The sequence below is a fragment of the Chiloscyllium plagiosum genome, chromosome 12 (assembly GCF_004010195.1).
Source record: "Chiloscyllium plagiosum isolate BGI_BamShark_2017 chromosome 12, ASM401019v2, whole genome shotgun sequence".
NCBI lineage: Eukaryota > Metazoa > Chordata > Chondrichthyes > Orectolobiformes > Hemiscylliidae > Chiloscyllium > Chiloscyllium plagiosum.
In genome coordinates, this window is record NC_057721.1 from 19,331,898 (window position 1) to 19,352,589 (window position 20,692).

At 38.4% G+C, this 20,692-nt stretch overlaps 1 protein-coding gene across 6 annotated transcripts in view; it reads right to left on the bottom strand.

Moving 5' to 3' along the window:
* ccdc191 (coiled-coil domain containing 191) overlaps positions 1 to 20,692 on the bottom strand; it is a 45,242-nt gene that overhangs the window by 17,238 nt on the left and 7,312 nt on the right. For 5 of the 6 annotated variants that reach the window (XM_043700629.1, XM_043700631.1, XM_043700630.1 and 2 more), the window contains exons 4-11: positions 19,083 to 19,232; positions 17,608 to 17,786; positions 17,075 to 17,298; positions 16,392 to 16,557; positions 7,628 to 7,818; positions 3,657 to 3,897; positions 2,235 to 2,743; positions 1,313 to 1,416 (exon numbers count right to left, since the gene is read on the bottom strand). In XM_043700629.1, the coding sequence (XP_043556564.1) occupies positions 1,313 to 1,416; positions 2,235 to 2,743; positions 3,657 to 3,897; positions 7,628 to 7,818; positions 16,392 to 16,557; positions 17,075 to 17,298; positions 17,608 to 17,786; positions 19,083 to 19,232 (1,764 nt within the window). Of the gene's footprint in view, positions 1 to 1,312; positions 1,417 to 2,234; positions 2,744 to 3,656; positions 3,898 to 7,627; positions 7,819 to 16,391; positions 16,558 to 17,074; positions 17,299 to 17,607; positions 17,787 to 19,082; positions 19,233 to 20,165; positions 20,191 to 20,692 lie in introns of those variants that run through there. The other variant, XM_043700633.1, reaches the window with a different exon arrangement.

Here is a 20,692-nt window from a genome sequence, read left to right on the forward strand (position 1 = left end):
TTTGTAATTATTAATCAATCCACAGAGTCATAGAGATGTACAGCTCAGAAACAGACGCTTCGGTCCAACTCGTCCACGCCAACCAGGTATCCCCACCTAATCTAGTCCTATTTGCCAGCACATGGCTCATCTCCCTCTAAACCCTTCCCATCCAGATGCCTTTTAAATATTGCAATTGTACCAGCCTCCACCACTTCCACTGGCAGCTCATTCTACAGACGCACCATCCTCTGCATGAAAACGTTACCCCTTAGGACCATTTTATATCTTTCCCCTCTCAGCCTAAACCTATGCCCTTTATTTCTGGTCTCCCCCACCCCAGGGAAAAGACTTTGTCCACTTATCTTATCCATGTCCCTCATGATTTTATAAACCTCTATGAGGTCACTCCTCAGCCTTTGACGCTCCAGGGAAAACAGCTCCAGCCTATTCAGCCTCTTCCTATCGGTCAAATCTTCTAACTCTGGCAACATCCTTGTAAATCTTTTCTGAATCCTTTCAAGTTTCACAACAGCCTTCCAATAGGGAGACCAGAATTGCATGCAATATTCCAAAAGTGGCCTAACCAACATCCTATACAGCCGCAACATGACCTCCCAACTCCTATACTCAATGTTCTGACCAATAAAGGAAAGCATACCAAACGCCTTCTTCACTATCCTATCTACCCATGACTCTACTTTTAAGGAGCTATGAACCTGCTGTCCCTAGGATATTACCATTAAGTGTAAAAGTCCTGCTAAGATTTGCTTTCCCAAAACACAACACCTCACATTTATCTAAATTAAACTCCATCTGCCACTCCTCAGCCCATTGACCTATCTGATCAAGATCTCTTTGTAATCTAAGGAAACCTTCTTCGCTGTCCACTATTGGTGTCATCTGCAAACTTACTAACTATACCTCCTATGTTCACATCCAAATCATTTAAATAAATGATGAAAAGTAGTGGACCCAGCACCGACCCTTATGGCACTCCACTGGTCACAGGCTTCCAGTGTGAAAAACAACCCTCCACTACCAGCCTGTCTTCTATCTTTGAGCCAGTTCTATACCCAAATGGCTAGTTCTCCCTGTATTCCATGAGATCTAACCTTGCTAACCAGTGTCCCATGGAGAACCTTGTCGACCGCCTTACTGAAGTCCACGTAGTTATGTCCACCACTCTGCCCTCATCAATCCTCTTGAGTTTTTTTTGGAAAAAATAACAATCAAGTTCGTGAGACAACATCTGTATAGGTAGGCAAGAGCAGAGATAAGAAAGCTACTAAAACATCCAAATTTCCAGCACTCGAAGCATTACCCTACATACCTTTGACAATCGGGTGAGGTGAAATCAAGTTATGAATGGTTTTGCTATGATTGATACTTGTGCTGGGACAACTGGATTCCTCAAGTGACGAAGGACCTGCTGAACTAAGCAATGTCACAAACATTTAATTTTAGTAAATTGTAAAATGGAAGCAAAGCCACACGACAGTGTCAAAAGCACATGTTCAGTCCACTGAATATTCAAATAATTTTGCTATCTGTTAAATTGATTTAATTCAACACTGAGAGCTCGGTTCTTAGTTCTCAGAAACAAGCAGAGAACACAAGACTAATGTGTGTAGTGTGAAGGTATTTTGCCCTCTTCAAATGGAACAGTTTGCTTTCATTTTTTAAAACCACTTTCTCTGGGACATATTTTTTTAAAAGCAGTTTACATAGCACCCTCTAAGTTCACATATATGTACCTGGTTTTTGCTCTGGAGATACACACAGACATTATCAGGACCAATAAAGAAATGACTATCGACCAGCAGTTAAGCTGTTCCTTCAAGTTTTATTGCTAAAGTTACAGTGGCAGATTCTCTCCCACATTAATGAGAAATTAAAGTGACAGTTGAATTACAACGTAAACCCCCCCATCATTGTCAACATTTCTAGGAGCCAACAGTAAAATTTTACCATAATATATTTGTTTTTATTGGGTCTGGAGGAGCATGTTTGCATCGTGCATTCCTGTAAATAAATGTTTGGAATTGAATAATTATACTCTATTTATAAAATTCAAATTCTATATATCAATCTCAAGTTCCAATGGTGTTTAATATACATTTATGTATGTTGGTGAAATATTATGGTTCTCTCCAATGTTAGTCACTGGAGGGGCACTCTGATGGTTATTTAAATGAAAAAGACATTAATTAGTGTTAAACATGAAATATTGTGAACTATAAAGAAAACATTACCTGAATGAATCAATAGCAGCACCTTTCATTTTAGGCTGGGTATTTCCAGATTGTCTTCTACCAAGAGGAATGGACTCAGTTTGCACCTTTTGAGATGCATTACCAATTGCAGCTGTTATGGCTGAAGCCAGTTTTGCCTCTTCCCGCAATATTGCCAACTGCTGGTTATCCTGAAGTTCTGCAATTGTTTTCTGTTGTTCCTCCAGTTGCTTTTTTTGTTTCTCAATGAGTTGCTGTTGGAATCTGTGTCGATGTTCGAAGTTGCCCTGCAAATACTGAATCACCTTTCCCGTAGTGACAGAATCAGATTTTTGACTTCCCTGGGAGCCATTTGAGATTTTACTTGTGTCATTTGTATGTACTGTGTCCTCCAAACTCAATGCAGCATGCTTGCGAGTAACTTGCCAAGCAAATTTTGGGCTTTTTGCTCTGATCTGCTGTGTTTTGTTTGCTTGTTTTATCCGGGAATTGACTGAGGAGGAACTCATTTTCTTCACGTCATCCTGTGACTATTTGGAAGTAATATTAATATACTATGAAATAAAAAGTTTGCACAACAACTAAGTAAAGTTTTTCAATGTGAGCTTAATGCAACTGCAAAATACATGGATCAGAAAATCCATATCAGTCAAATTGCAGTGGTATAAGATAGCTCTATACTCATATAGCCCAGCCCTGAATCTCATCTCTTGTGACAGACAATAAGCATTTAATATCTACAGTATCCCACATATAATAATATTCTACCAGGACAGAAACAAAGAGAAAGAGAAGAAAACAGACATTTGTACATTGGCCTTGGCCAACATTTGTCCTTTGCAATGGTATTGGCGAATATAAGAGCCTATTCAGAACTGATAGATAATCTCTGCTAGTTACTGACAATAATGAAAATCATCTTATCACACATGAAAGCCGCTTTATCCAAGCTTGTGAAGCATTTCAATTCATTATTTTCAGCCCTTGGTTCAAACATGCTTTCAAAATAAATGCCAAACAGCATCACTGAGCAGACTTCTAAGTACTGAAATTAATAACTCTGAATTAATTAATTGATTTGAGAACCAAGAGATTTACTAAATCATTTCATAAGGTAGTTAAGAGTGAACCACATTACTGTGTGTCTTGATTCACGTTTAGCCTAGACAAGGCCTTACCTAAGGGGGCAATAATGAACCAAGTGGTTTTTGCAACACACAATAATAATTTCCTGGTCATCATCACTGAGACTAGCTTTCAGTTTCAGATTTGTTAATTGCATGAATCCACCAGTTGCCATGATAAGGTTTGAACTCACGTCTCAAGAGTATTAGCCTGTGCCTCTGGACGATCAGTGACTCTACCACAATAACACCATCTCCTCTAATTGTGATAATCTCTTGTAGTTGAAATAGTTGTTAAAGCTGTAATCTCCCCATTTACCTCTTCTTCAACGCATACAATCTGCTGTGTTTCGCATATATGTTTTGAAGCTCTGTTGGAATTTGCTGACAATTTCCCAGAATATGCTGAATCCAGCAGGGCAGCCATCTTTTGCTTTGTCTCCTCTTTTCTTTCCTCCAGCTCTCTCTTTCCTTTCTCAGTTTTACACCATATTTGCCAATTTGTGAAGCAGTAACGGAGTCTGTGTTTCCGATTGCAGTCTGTTGCAAGTTGGTTTTTCCTATGAACAACAGACACCATATGTTTTAATTCTTTCAACTTAATAAATGCCTGCTCTGGCTTTAATAACATCTATTTTTAAAATAATGAAGCCAAATAGTTCAAACAGTTGATAAAAGTAATATACGATATTGTCAAATACTTCTGAGGGTGGGTGTTGGGGGGTGTGGGTGAGAGATGAAGAGAAAAAAAGATAATCAAATTTAATCCAAACTGCTTTGGTGAAAACAGCAATTTAACTCAAAGCACATGATTCATCACCCAAAATAATTTCCACAAGTACTTTACTCTAGTGTTGCATTACTCAAAGCATCCTCTGAATATAAGCTAACTTCAATAGTATGCCACTAGGGAAATTCTACTCAAAACTGTTACGTCCCCATTATGCTTTACTGAAATGCACCTGGAAACAAGAAAAATGCAGTAGGTAGTATTAAATTTTCAAGTACTGATAATTAAACTTTATTAACATCCTAGAACAACATTGTATCATAATAGATTTTGTAATTTCTTCACTTCTGGGACATGATCATGATAAAGAAAATTACATTTTTCCCCCATGAAAATAATAATGCAGCTTATTCTATCAGAAGGGGCAGCATTCCTGATTGCAACTCTTTGCAAATTTATTTCAATAATTTCATAAATGCCCAATATCCTTTGTATTTAGTGTTACAAGAGATGGTAGGAATGAATTATGATTGTTAAAAATTCATGAGAAGGTCAGTTCAAAAGTTATTTCATTACAGGTCATTTTGGAATATCTATAATTGCCATTTCACTGCCTTGATATGTACTTAGATCAAGGATGCATACTGCTATGCAATTTCCAAACTTAACATCCTATTCAAGTGGAGGTATGAGCTTTGGTAGGTCTCTCCCATTTTGAAATGATCTTATTATGCATGCTATGCTTGGCCACCTTCTGACAATATAAAACCTTATTTGTACTGGTTAACCAATATTGGAATATGGATATCTCACCTATAAAACCATTCAACTCCTCCCACCTCAACATCTTATTTTGCACACTGTTTCCAGGATGATCTAGAATAGCAGAACCCCTAGTCACCCAAATACAATTTCCAACTATAAAACTGGTACTTATGTCTGGTGACTACTTAACTAACAGATAGCAAGATGAGAGTAAAGTATCTGGTCACCAGCAAAATGAAATAAAATCTCAGACCTTCTTGTGGAAAGTAATACCATAATGTATACAATTATCTATAAGCCAATCTATGAATTTATGAATAACATTTGACAATACATTTGATTCAACTAATTTTGATACTGAAATGATAAAACTTTCAAGTAGATAAGATTTTTCCATAAGCTAGTTAGTAAGTTGCTTTCAAGAGTTATATGCATTGCTAATTTCACCACATATCATTTTCCATCTTTCTTTTTCTCCATCCTCTCTATGGAATTGCTATCATATGTATATCATTAATTACATGCACAAATACTGCATGTGAAAATATAAATGTGATTTTTTTTAAAGAGAAAAATAACTTATATACCACTGTGATGTTGTCTACAGTTTATTTGATTCTCAATACTGTTTCCATTATCCTATTGCAATGGATTAATAGCTGGTTTCAGAAGCAGACTAGTTCAAATTGTCAGATGTTATTTGTTGCCACTTATCCCAAGGATTTAAAGCTGAATATGGTTCACACAGTACAACTGAAAAGAGTGATCATAACATGGTAGAATTTAGCATTTAGTTTTATAGGGAGAAACTTGGGTTGAAAGGGCGCAGGAGCAGAGGGACCTGGGCGTAAATGTGCACAGATAATTGAAGGTGGCAAGACAGGTAGAAACAGTAGTTAATTAAGCATATAGCATTCTTAACTCCATGAATAGAGGCAAGTGGCAAGGATGACACGTCGACAAAGGGATAGAGGTAGTTTAAATGGTTGAGTAGAAACTTGCCAAATGGAATATAATGTAAGATCATGCACTTAGGCAAGAGGAATAGAAGGGCTGAATGTTATTTAAATGGAGAAGGACTGCAGAAATCTATGGAACAGAGAAATTTTGGAGTCCTCTTCAATGAATCACAGAAAACTAGCATCCAAGTTCAGCAGGTAACCAGAAAGGCAAATGAATGTTGGCCTTTATTTCAAAGGGAATGCAGTATATAAAAGTAGGGTGGTTTTGCTAAAACTATACAACTATACTTGTCAGACCACAGCTGGAATACTGTAAACAGTTTTGCGTCTCTGAACTACTGGCATTGAAGAGTCCAGAGAAGGTTCTAGGCTAATACCAGGAATGGAGGGACTGTCTTAAGAAGAGAGCCTGAGTAGATTGGGCCTATATTCTATGAATTATAGAAGACTGAGATGTGATTCAGACATGTTGAAACAAGACTCTTAGGGGACTTGACAGAGTAGATGCAAAAAGGTTGTTTTCCTTTGTGGGAGAGTCTAGGAGCACAGGGCACCATCTCAGATTTAGGTATCGCACATTTAAGATAGAGATGAAGAGGAATTTCTTCTCAGCAGTTGTGAATCCGTGGAATTACCTCAGAAGGGCTGTTGAGGCTGGATCATTAAGTATATTCAAGGCTGAGATGTCAGATTTTTAATCAGTAAAGAAATCCAGGGTAATGGGAAAAGGCAGCAGAGTGGAGTTGAGGATTATCAGATCAGCTTTGATCTCACTGAATGGTGCAGCAAACTGGATTGGCTGGATGGCCTCCTTCTGCTCCTATTTCTTATGGTCATATAACTAATTTAAAATGACTGAACAAGTTAAATTTTAATTCTAATTACATTCTAACACAGGAAGTGAAAATGTTCATCAATGTTTTGCAAGAGAGTACCATGAAGATTTTTTTTTTCTTGAAAATTAAGAAAAGGGTTCAAGTATCTACTCAGGTATCGGTTTTCTCAGTGCCATTCATAGATATTCACCAAACTAGCACAAAAAGTTTAAGAATTTTAAGTACTAATAATATTCATTGTGGTTAGCTTCCATGGCCCACAAAACTGACCATGCTCTCAGATCAATTTAATCACTCGTCCAGTTTTCATCAATAATACTTATTTTTGTGCCTTTCAAGGAAGCTCTTAATATTAAACTTGTTCTTTTGGATTCTAGGACACTAATACATTCATTTTAAGAAATTTGGAATGTAGTTTACTAAGAACTACTCAATACAATATAAATAACAAATACCTGTGTGCAGGATTTTTTTAAGTAATTCAAGATTCTGGTTACTCACAGGCTGGAGACTGATGATTAAAAATGCGTGTTTTTGTGACAAACTCATCTTTAGCTGTATTATTCAAACTTCACCAAATTACCACTCCTAAATACACCAAGGAATATTTTAAAAGCATTTTTTTAAAGTTATATTCTAAAGCAGAACCTAGGTTTACAGCAAATTTTACATATGGTGACATGCAATTAAATTTGAGCAGAAACTTAAGGAAAACATCTTCAAATGTAGTGCAATTTACATCAAAATGACCAATTGAATTGAAAGTGGGACCTCTATTCTAATGTGTTTAGCTCTTGAAGAAAAAATGATTTGCTTTCCTGTTAAATACTAGCAATAACACTCTTGTTGCATCATTGAGTTTACACTATTTTCACAAGACACTGCTCAAAGTCAACTTGAGATTTTTCATCTCTCATATTTCTTCTGTGTAATCTGAAAGGAACCTCTGAGACTACAGATATCATTCCTTCAAGTATAGATTCCAAATAATACCTACCTTTTTTCCTCTCGTAGCTCCATTTCAGTACGCTGCACCTCTTGTTCCAGTTTCTTTCCCCACACTAATGTTCTCCATGCCTGGAAAGCTCGGAGCTGACTCTTCCAATCAAACAAGGCCCTGGCTTTACCCATTTTAATCCTTCGTTCCAGCACCAGTTTATACCAAACTGAAAAATGCTTCTGCAAACACTAGATTTAAACGAGTAAATATGAGTGCACTGATACTTCATTTAGGTTTAAAAATAGCATAGTGTTTTCTTCAAATTAATAGGTAAGATTGAAGATTGATTCCATATTGATGTGATGTGTTGCACCTGTAGCATTTGGGAATTGGTAGACATCTGTGTGGTCCACAGAAAGCACATCTATAGTAAATTTCCTGAGCTCAAGGAATTCAAGCTCAGAATTGATGATCCACTGATTCAGCTTCTGACACTGTGATCAGTGAGAGGGAAAGTTACCAGGTCATTGTGCTACAACAGGCAGACATAGCCCTTAGGTTAGATACCAGATTTGGTACATAGTCAGGGATAGTAGAGTGTTACTGCAAGTGTGGTATGTACAGTGATTCAGAAGATAGCTATGAAGGAGCCTCTCTTGTACTTGTCCAACAAATATAACGTTCTTGTAGCTTGAGAGGTGAGCAAACTGACCACAGCACCATACTGCAAGTGAACATTCAAGGCAGTCAAAAAAAACGTAATAGATGGAAGGGACAATATATCTAGAAAGATAGATATTTTATCTGCAGACAAGAACACAAGTCCTGAAAGGTTGTGTGCCCACCTGCTTAGAGCTGAGGAAATCTCTGCAGGACTGGAGAGGAACTTGGAATGAAAGGTAAAGAATCCGGTTGTCATGATCAATGTGGATAGATGACATAGGCAGAATTAGAAGAGAAAAAAAAAGAGGTTCTGCGAAGGACATATAAGCAACAAGCACGATGGGCGGCACGGTGGCACAGTGGCACAGTGGTTAGCACTGCTGCCTCACAGCGCCAGAGACCCGGGTTCAATTCCCGCCTCAGGTGACTCTCTGTGTGGAGTTTGCACATTCTCCCCGTGTCTGCGTGGGTTTCCTCCGGGTGCTCCGGTTTCCTCCCACAGTCCAAAGATGTGCAGGCCAGGTGAATTGGCCATGCTAAATTTCCCTTAGTGTTAGGTGAGGGGGTAGGTGTAGAGGTATGGGTCTGGGTGGTATACGCTTCGGCGGGTTGGTGTGGACTTGTAGGGCCGAAGGGCCTGTTTCCACACTGTAAGTAATCTAATCTAAAAAGTTATAAAAGCTCGGGGCGGCATGATTGCTCAGTGGTTAGCACTGCAGCCTCACAGTCCCAGAGACCCGGGTTCGATTCCAGCCTTGGTCTACTGTCTGTGTGGAATTCGCACATTCTCCAGTGTCTGTGTGGGTTTCCTCCGGGTGCTCTGGTTTCCTCCCACAGTCCAAAGATGTGCAGGTCAGGTGAACTGGCCGTGCCAAATTGCCCGTAGTGTTAGGTGCATTAGGCAGAGGGAAGTAGGTCTGGGTGGGTTACTCTTCGGAGGGCCAGTGTGGACTTGTTGGGCTGAAGGGCCTATTTCCACACTGTAGAGAATCTAATCTAAAAAAAGCAGAACCTCTAAGATAATAATCTCTAAATGACTAATTGAACCATGAGCAAGTTGAGAGAGTAAATATGATAATAGCTGAGAGAGAAATGGGTTTTGCTTCATCAGGTACTGCTACCTGTACTGGTGTAAGAGGGAACCATTGAGAAGGTCTACACCTGAAGGATCAGAGTCTTGGCAGATCAATAGAACCTGTGCTGTAGATAGTGTTTTGAGCTATGAAAGAAATTTGGGTAAGATAGAAGAGAGTGGGAGTTCTCGTAAGTGAAAGATTGGAAAGTTAATGAAAAAAGACAAAGCAGAAATGCAGGGTGGTAACGATTACCACAATATAATAAAAAAAACAGAACATTTAAAGATCAGAGACCCTCTGGGTAAAAGATAATCCTTGAATCCCCTCCAAACTTCACCTTATCAATGTATGCCCCCTAGTTATTGACCCATATACTAAGGAGAAGCTACCTTAACTATGTCCTTCAATTACTTTAGACTTCAAATCAAGTCTCCCACAACTGTCTCTGCTTTGAGGAACCAGCCCAAACCTATCCAGTTTCTCTTCAAGCTGAAATGCCTCAGCAAGGGCAACATCCTAGTAAATCGCCTCTGCACCATCTTCAGTGCTACCTCGCCCTATGTGGCAACCATATCTGCACATAATACTTCAGATGTGGCCCAACTAACACTTTTCATACATCATAACCTCCCTGCTCTTGTATTCAGTGCCTTGACTTATGAAGGCACAATTCGCATATGCCTTCTTAACAACCCTATTAGTCTGCCTGCTGCCTTCAAGGAACAAGGAATGGTGGTGGGGGTAGGGGGAATATCTCCCCCTACCCCCACCTCTGTGCCTAAAGAATGGTTATACCTGAAATGTTGACTTCTCCACCTCCTGATGCTGCCTGGCTTCCTGTGTTCTTCCAGGCATCTGCTTGTCTACTTTGGATTCCAGCATCTGCAGTTTTTTGTCTCTTCAATGGGATTACAAAGGAAGGTCCCTCTGATCCTCAGTACTTCACTATGTCCTATATTCATCATGCATTCCCTTGCCATATTAGTTCTTCTAAAATGAATCACCTCACACCTTTTAAGGATGAAACTCCATTTGCCACTGTTCTGCCTATCTGATCAGCCCATCTATGTCATCCTGTAGACTAAGCTTTTCTCTTTGCTATTTACCACACCAGCAATTTTTGTGTCAGCTGTGAACTTACTGATGAAATGTCCTACATTCGTGAGGAGGCCAGAAGATTGAGAAATTTTCAGAAACTATGAAAGCATGACTAAAAAGAGAGGGATAAATTAGAATACAAGAGAACACTAGTAAGAAATATAGAAGACATTCAGAATTTCTTCAGGTATATAAAAAGAAAAAGAATAGCTAAAATAAGCATTGGCCTCAGAGGGATTGGGGAATTAATAATGGGTAACTAGTAGTTCATATTTGTCTTCACGGTAGATGCAACATAAGTATTCTAAGTATAGTGGAAATTCAAGAGGCAAAAAGAAGGAAGGAAATCAAATAGTCATTGTGATTTAAGTATAAAGGAAACTAAAGAGGCTGGAGGCTGAATAGCCCCCTGGACCTGATGGCCTGCATTCTTAGAATTAATGGCCGCAAAGATTCATAGTGGGAATTTTGAAAAATTCCCACTATTCGGGAAAGACCTCAGTACAATAGAAAACTGCAAATTTATTCGAAAAAAGGACAGATAATGGAAACAGAAAATGATAGCTCGTTAGCTGAACATCTGTCCTCACGAATATCAATTATTAAGGAAGTAAGTGGTGGGTTATTTTAAAAAATCATAATATAATCAGGAAGATTCAATATGGTTTTCATAGAATCCCTAGTGTAGAAATAGGTTATTCGGCCCATCAAGTCCACCACAACCCTCTGAAGAGCATCCCATCCAGACCCAGATCCCTACATTATCCCTGTAGCCCTAGATTTAGCCTGGCTAAGCAATATACAGTAGCCTGCAGATCCCTGGACACTATCGGCAATTTAGCATAGGCAATCAACCGAACCTGCACATCTATGGACTGTAGGAGGAAAGCGGAGTACCCGGAGGAAACCCATTCAGACACGAGGAGAATGTGCAAACTTCACAAACAGTCGCTCAAGGCTGGAATTTAACCCGGATTGCTGGCACTGTGAGGCAGCAAGGCTCACATGTTTTATCAAAGGAAAATCACAGCTCAGAAATAAATGGGATGCAATGTCTTTGGATTTCCAAAAGATATTTGATACAAGTGCTACATAAATTTAAAAATGAAAGTGGTTAAACATGTACGGCAAGTATTAGGGAGGCAAAAAGAATGTTGGGATTGAGTAAAGGAAAATAGGGAAGTATTGCTACAACAGCACAGTATGGGGCACAATACTGGTCAACGTATTGAATGGGGAACATATTTGCATTGGAAGTAGTTCAGAGGAGTTTCAGTGAGGTGATTTCAAAGATGAGGTATTTGTTTCATCAGCATAGGCATATATCAATGGAGTTTAGAAGATTGAGATGTGGATTGAGAGTAAATATATATGATCAAGAGGGAGCTTTACAAGGTAAATATTGAAAGATTGTTTCCCCTCAAGGGGGAATCAAGAATTAGTAAACAGAATATAAAAATAAGCGATCTCCAAATTTAATGGGGAAATGAGGAAAAGTTTCTTCTGAGGTTTGTTAGTCATGGAGTCATAGAGAAGTACAGATCGGAAACAGACCCTTTGGTCCAACCCGTCCATGCCAACCAGACATCCTAACCTAATCTATTGTCATAATTTGGAGATGCTGGTGCTGGACTGGGGAGTACAAAGCCAAAAATCACACAACACCAGGTTATAGTTCAACAGGTTTAATTAGAAGCACTAGCTTTCGGAGAACTGCTCCTTCATCAACCACCTGATGTACGAGCAGCGCTCCGAAAGCTAGTGCTTCCAATTAAACCTGTTGGACTTTAACCTGGTATTATGTGATTTTTGGCTTTGTTAACCTAATCTAGTTCCATTTGCCACCACTTGGCCCATATCCCTCTCAACCTTTCCCATTCATATACCCATCCAGATGCCTTTTAAATGCTGTAATTGTACCAGCCTCCACAACTTCCTCTGGCAGCTCATTCCATACGTGCACCACCCTCTGTGTGAAAAAGTTGCTCCTTAGATCCCTTTTATATCTTTCCCCTCTCACCCTAAACCTATGCCCTCTTCTAGACTCCCCCACCCCAGGGAAAACACCTTGTCTATTTATCCTATCCATGCCGCTCATGATTTTATAAACCTCCATAAGGTCACTCCTCAGCCTCTGACGATCCAGGGAAAACAGCCCCAGCCTATTCAGCCTCTCCCCATAGCTCAAATCCTTCAACCCTGGCAACATCTTTCTAAATCTTTTCTGAACCCTTTCAGGTTTCACAACATCCTTCCGATAGGAAGGAGACCAGAATTGCACACAATATTCCAAAAGTAGCCTAACCAATGTCCTGTACAATGGCAAAATGACCTCCCAACTCCTATACTCAATGCCCTGACCAATAAAGGCAAGTATACCACATGCCTTCATTCACTATCCTATCTACCTGCAACTGTACTTTCTCCCAAGGAACTATGAATCTGTACTCCAAGGTCTCTTTGTTCAGCAACACTACCCAGAACCTTACCATTAAGTGTATAATTCCTGCTCTGATTTGCATGTCCAAAATGCAGCACCTCACATTTATCTGAATTAAACTCCATCTGCCACTTCTCAGCCCATCGGCCCATCTGATCAAGATCCTGTTGTAATCTAAGGTAACCTTCTTCACTATCCACTCCACCTCCAATTTTGGTGTCATCTGCAAACTTACTAACTATACCTCCTATGTTCACATCCAAATCATTTTTATATATGACAAAAAGCAGTGGACCCAGCACCGATCCTTGTGGTAGTCCACCTGTCACAGGCCTGCAGTTTGAAAAGCAACCCTCCACCACCACCCTCTGTCTTCTACCTTTGAGCCAATTCTGTATCCAAATGGTGAGTTCTCCTTGTATTCCGTGAGATCTAACTTTAATCAGTCTCCCACGAGGAACCTTGTCGAACGCCTTACCGAAGTCCATATAGATCACATCTACCACTCTGCCCTCATCAATTCTCTTTGTTACTTCTTCAAAAACCTCACTCAAGTCGTGAGACTTGATTTCCCATGCACAAATCCACGTTGACTATCCCTAATCAGTCCTTGCCTTTTCAAATACATGTACATCCTGTCCCTCAGGATTCCCTCCAACTACTTCACCACCACCAATGTCAGGCTCACCAGTCTATAGTTCTCTGGCTTGTCCTTACCACCTTTCTTAAATAGTACCACCACATTATCCAACCTCCAGTCTTCCAGCATCTCACCTGTGACTATCAATGATACAAATATCTCAGCAAGAGGCCCAGCAATCGCTTCCCTAGATTCCCAGAGTTCTCGGGTATACCTGATCAGGTCCTGGGGATTTATCCACTTTTATGCGTTTCAAGACATCCAGCACCAATCCTCAGTAACATGAATATTTTTCAAGGTGTCAACATCAATTTCCCCACATTCTATATCTTCCATGTCCTTCTCCACAGAAAACACTGATACAAAATACTTGTTTAGTGTCTCCCCCATCTCCTGCAGCTCCACATATAGGCTGCCTTGCTGATCTTTAAGGGGCCCTATTCTCTCTCTAGTTATCCTTTTGTCCTTAATGTATTTATAAAATCTCTTTGGATTCTCCTTAACCCTACTTGCAAAGCTATCTCATGTCCCCTTTCTGCCCTCCTCATTTCCCTCTTAAGGATACTCCTAATGCCTTTATACCTCTTCTAAGGATTCAGTCAATCTCTGCTGTCTATACCTGACATATGCTTCCTTCTTTTTCTTAACCAAAACCTGAATTTCTCTAGTCATCCATCATTCCCTACACCTACCAGCTTTTCCTTTCACCCTAACAGGAATATACTGTCTCTGGACTCCCATTATCTCATTTCTGAAGGCTTCCCATTTTCCGGCGGTCCCTTTACCTGCGAACATCTACCCCCAATCAGCTTTTGAAAGTTCTTGCCTCATACCGTCAAAATTAGCCTTCCTCCAATTTAGAACTTCAACTATTAAATACAGTCTATTCTTTTCCATCACTATTTTAAATCTAATAGAATTACGAACGCTGGCCCCAAAGTGCTCCCCCCACTGACACCTCAGTCGCCTGCCTTGCCTTATTTCCCAAGAGTAGGTCAAGTTCTGCACCTTCTCTAGTAGGTACATCCAAATACTGAATCAAAAAATTTTCTTGTACACAATTTACAAATTCCTCTCCATTCTAAACCCTTAACACAGCAGTCTCAGTCTATATTTGAAAAGTTAAAATCCCCTACCATAACCACCCTATTATTCTTACAGATAAATGAAATTTCCTTAGAAATGTGTTTCTCAATTTCCTGCTAACTATTAGGGGCCATAGAGTCATACAGCACGGAAGCAGATCCTTCGGTCCAACCAGTCCATGCCGGCCACAATCCAAAACTAAATTAGTCCTCCCTGTCTGCTCCTGGCCCATATCCAGCCAAACCTTTCCTGTTCATGTACTTATCCAAATGTCTTTTAAATGTTGTAACTGTAGCTGCGTCCACCCTTCCTCAAGAAGTTCATTCTACACACACTAACCACCTGCTGTATAAACAATGTGCCCCTCATGTCTTTTTTAAATCTCTCTGCCCTCACCTTAAAAATGTGCCCCCTAGTCTTGAAATCCCCAATCCTAGGGAAAAGACAACTACCATTAACTCCATCTGTATCCCTCATGATTTTATGAACTTCTATCAGGTCGCCTCTCAACCTCCTCCATTCCAGTAAAAGAAGTCCCAGCCTTTCTTTACAACTCAAACCTTCCATACCTGGCAACAATCTGGTAAATCTCTCCTAGCCGATTTCTCTCTCTCTGATTCTCATCATTCCAAAATCACGTCAACTTCCCCCTGTCAATTTTGACTCTTAAAATAGCTATTATTTCATGTTTGTTTACTACCAGATTTATCCCCGATGTTACTGAATTAACTTCCAGGTGGTATGTGTTGTCTTTGGGATTTTCTTCTCCAGAGACCAGTGGAAGCAAGACCATTGAATAAATTCAAGGTTGAATTGCACTGACATTTGATCAAAAGGTGAGTCAGCATTATGGAGGCAGGCAGGAAAGTGTAGTTATGGCCACAATCATATCAGTCATGATCTTACTGAAGTGGAACAGATTTGAAAGCCAAATGGCCTGCTCCCAAGTCTATTTCTTAGGCATCCCTAAAACTCAACTGCCAAGCACACTTCCTGGATTGCAACTGAGCCAAGGAGATTTATTCCTTTGTTATTCTAAGTTGGTCCATCTTAGTTGGATGGCAGTTTGGCATTGATAATTGGTCATATTATTTAGGTGCATGTATGACCATATATGATCTGGACAGCAATAGGGTTGACAAGATGCTTCAGTATCTTGTGATCAAATTTTCTATCCGGGTCATTTGTTTGGGTTCAAACGTGACTGTCTGTCAGGATGAAATTTTCACACTGAGCATGAGTCCCTGCAATTTCACTCATTATTATTTTTTTATAAGCCTCCCTGAATAGCAAAAGCTGACAGCAATTGGTCCCTGAAGGGGTCTTCAGACAAATCTGACCTCACACACCCAAGTACAGTAAGAATTCTCTTGCTACTTTGGCAAGATTTACTAATGAAATAGGGCAGGATTAAATTTGAAGAATATATTGAGAATTACGTTACCATCCTTTAACAGTGAGAATAAGAAAGCAAGATAACAGGTAGAATACCTCATACAGTAACTGAATACTGTATGAGGTATTTTGGTTTATCACTAAGTCTGCTGTGTCAAGATTGTTGAATTCTCACCAAACTGAGTTTAATAATTATGAAAGATTCTTTAAATTGTACCCTCTCAGAAATAGCCTTCAGTGCTATATACTGGGTGGTCTTAACTTTGGTGATGAGCTGTTATGGAAGTATATACAGTAAAGACACTGGGTGATTACATAGACTTTACTTATCTAAAAATATTGTAGGGTTGCTAGGAATGATAATCTGGTCCTTCACCATCAGGACCATACTGTTATTTTTCTAGATTTTAGTTTTTTTCTTACCTGGAGCTGGTAAGCTTTAATCCTGGCTTCAACTTGCTGCATCACCTGAAGATGCTTGATCTTGAGACGTTCCTGGTCCTGCTGCTCCTGTAACTCCATTAGTGCTTGCTTGACCTTTTCATGAACTAAGAGTTTTTTCTTTTGTTTTTCCAGATGCACTTGTTCACTGTAAAACAAGTACCTGACTGAATTTTATGGATAACTTTGAAGAGATTCTTTGATATTTTTAATGCCAAATTGATGCATAGGTTGAATCCTTCAAAGGCTAGCAATTACTTTCCAGGTGCTGGAAAACCCCAACAAAACCTCTATGTCTAAACCTTGGCGAAAAACAATGGCATAAAAGTAGGGTTAGAGCTGATTGTAAGGTAGGTATCCATGATGTGGGACTTTTGGATTACCTGAGGAAATTATGTTTTCATGAAAATGTTGAAATGGGTTTATCCCTTAAAAATAAAAGAACGTGGAAAGACAAGGGCAAGAGGTGGAAGAAGTAAATTATCTACTTATTCTTAAATCATCTTTTGTACCTACTCCTGACATGAGCAACTTAATTTGTCAGTAAACAAGAATGATGTTTAAACAAGAATGATTATTTTTTAAAAATAGTTATTTCTTTTGTTGAATAACACAGAAGCACTACATGCGTTTGAAGTAGTTACTTTGGCTCATCAACAACTTACAGTCGTTTTGCCTCTCCTATTATACATCTCCTTTCCATCATTTCTTTCCGTAACTGCACCATTTCTTTTCTAATATGTTCTTCCTCTTTCTTGGCTTGTAAAGCTTTTCTCCTGTCTTCCTCCTGAAGCAGCTGCTGAGCTTTAGACTGAGCAAATTTCTTCATGGCTTTTTCCTGCTTCTGTTGTTCCAACTTAGCCTGTCTTTTCAGGCGACTCTCCTTCACCTTTTAATTATGGAGTGGTACAATTAGTTCCTGTGAATCTACATCACTTTAAGGATGATAACAAAAGACACACGTTATGTCGCACAGGTATTTTTTCTCTTCTAAAATCAGAAGTTAATGCAAATAATACTTAAAAGCAACCATTTCATTAAAAGCACACTCAAACAAATTCCAAACATACGCAGCAAATAAGGTGATTTATTTAAGAGCTATACCTACATTTTGGCTGTGGTTTTTAATTTTCCATGTCAAAATGTGAGTAAAATGCTGATTATAGCTACAGTACTGTTCCTAACCACTGGTACACACCTGTTGGTGCCTTGCCTCCATCTTCAACCGTGGGTCTTTGCATTTTGTCTGATGCCTTTCCTCATCTTCTCCAAGATCCTTAAGGATGCCAGACTCAACTACTTTTGTCTCTAGGAGCTGCTGTAAGAAGGTCTGTGCTGTAGTATCCTCTTTTTCCTGTTCCAAATAACTATACAATTCTACAAAGATATGTTTATCATATAAAATGAGCAATTCTTGGATGCGAGCGGCGACAAATCTCAGACTAATATGTTCGAAATACTGCCCCTAATTATGGTTAATGGCCAAGTAAGTGACTATAAAGTAGTCTCTTGTGGCTTTCAAAATTAACATCGTCAAACTGTCTTGTCTTCACTGTATTATGTTGTGTCTATTCACAAGTCATCATTTTCCCCTGCATTCTTCTAAATAGCTCTTTTGATATATATTTCAACTACTTGCAGCTAATTTTTATTATTGCTTATTCTCCTTGATCTCATCATTTTTTGTTAAATACTTAGGATGCATGTTCATTTTTAAAACATTAGTCACGTGCAACAAAATTATGCTAACAGCATTGCAAAATACGAGACACCTTTTTCATTTGTGGGCTGCACATCTATCATAGATGGCCAGATCTTTGCTTTTGACATTAAACTTTATCTCTACTGACTCGTTATTATCTGAAAGAGGCCTCTACAGCTATTTTCACTCAATGCAACAACATCCAAAATGTTGGAACTAGAAGGAAGCAACACAGACGTTTTAACATTATTTTAAAAGTTACATATATAATTGACAGATAAAATTAAAATAAATATAAATTTTACATTAAGTTTTTTTTAACAATAGAACAAAAGGTAGCAAAAAGATATAAATGTCTTCAGATTTTGTTTGAAACTGCTGTGTGAGGTAAAACATTTTTAAATTTTTTTTATTTTGATATTAGAGTTAATCTTATAGCAATATATTTGCTCCCAACCAATTATAAGGGAGTTTGCTTTGGCTCCATCATTTGCAAATTGAAAGCTTATAAACCTGCCCTGCATGGGAAAGATTGCAATTACAGTATCTGGACTGGTCAGCAGTTTGAAGGTATTTTTCAGGTATGTATGTCTTTAATTTTATTCTTGTATTTGTATTCGTTTTTTTAGTCAGGTTTCAGAATTGTATCCGAACATGAGACAGTACTTTCAGAAGAGGGTTTTTACTTGTAAAACAGTTTAGATTGTGTTCTTCTTTTGTCCCCATATCATTACCTTTCTTGTAACACTGCTGATTCTCTAGTACTGAGTTATATTATAACTGTCTTATGAGCAGACCAGTGAGAGATGAATTTGAGTTGAAGTCAATTAACAAAGAGGTCCGCAAGTATAAGCAATTTCTTGAAAGACATATTCTATACATTTGAAGGACTTGACATTTCTATTAAAATCTTGAGTGTGATTGTAAAGGTAAAGTTCAAAAATATACAAAAGCAAATCTGCTGTCCTCACCTTCAAAATTCTCAGGCATTCTGGAAATCATCTCTGGTGTGTGACCGAGCTTTTCTGAATTATTGACATAGCTTTCTATTTCTTCAGTTTCTTCATATTCTAATTCTGGCCTTATCTTGGAATTCAGCCATTCACGAAGTAAATCTTGAGCTATAAAGAAAGAACTGAAAAACTGTGAAAGGCTGTTTAATCTGGCCATTTACAATATAATACACAGTATCACCAGAACCAAATAACCAGTAACTTAAATTTGCTGCAATTCAAACTCTAACTTCATTAAGTGCTCATAAATCTTACTTTAGTGAACAAAGTTTCAAACTGTAAATTTAATGTACAGATTTGTCTAATATTTTAATGATACAGTTAAATGTAAGTTGAAGATGATTTATTCATTTATCAGACTCAAAATATTTTCAAGTTGGTCATTAGGCTAATATGATGGAAGCTGACATGAATAACAGGTTTCAATTACCTTCATTTATACCGCAATAATAAATTAAAAATTGATTGGTCAAATATCTAATTTTCTGATTGTATGCATGAAGAACTCAAACTATAAGCAGCATTTCTCTACATTTAAAAAAGATTTAATTTTCAAGTCACTTCTTAGCTGTGAAGTCACTTTGCAAAGTCATGAGGATAAGAAAGATGCTATACAAATGTAAGTTATTTTGTTTTATGTCCTAAAAGCAAAGTAGACTCAAACATTATATTAATTTGAATCAGCCTAAGTAGATTGTGAGACTGTCACAGCTCACTGGGGCAACTGTTCTCTTTCTGTGCTGTAGAATCTGTAAATCTATAAAGTTGGGAAACTCAGAGGTTTTCCCAAATTCTGTTGAGTGACACTTCAAGTTTTGATATTAGCATAGTCGTAAAATTAAGTCATGAATCACAATTATTGACTATCAACAGCATCTTGTAAAATTTGTGCTTGTTAATTTTAACTTTGATTTCGTAATGAAGACAATGATCAGGAAATTGCTTTCAGACTTATCTACTTCTCATCCAAAAAAAGTGCTATCACATACGTCATCATTCAAACAGATTTCTTCACTTAACTGGTATTTATACACAACCCACCAGAAAACATTAGGGCTTGTCCAATCCAGTACTTGTACCATTTTAACAGCTTGAAAAGTCCTAATTATTGCTGAACAAACTTTCTGGAATAGAATAAAAGCAAAATACTATGGAGGTGTTCCATAAAGTTGTCATCCAGTCTGCATTTATTCCTCTAATGCAGAAAAGATTGCATTGTAAGCATCTAATATCGTATATTAAATTGAAAGTGAGAAAGTAAATTGCAACTTCACCTGAAAGGAATGTTTGGGATCTTTGACAGTGAGGAGACAGGAAAGAAAAGGCACGTTTTACATATTCCCAATCCTCAAGCATGCCCCAGACCTTCTGGTTGCTTGCCATTTTAATTCACCACCTTGCTCTAATGCTTACATTTCTGTCCATGGAATACTGCAATGCTATTGTGAAGTTCAATGCAAGCTTGCGGAATCATCTTCCAATCAGGTACTTTCCAGCTTTCCAGATTCAACATAGATTTTGGACAATGTTCAGATCATGAACTACACAATGCGATTAGCGAAGACACT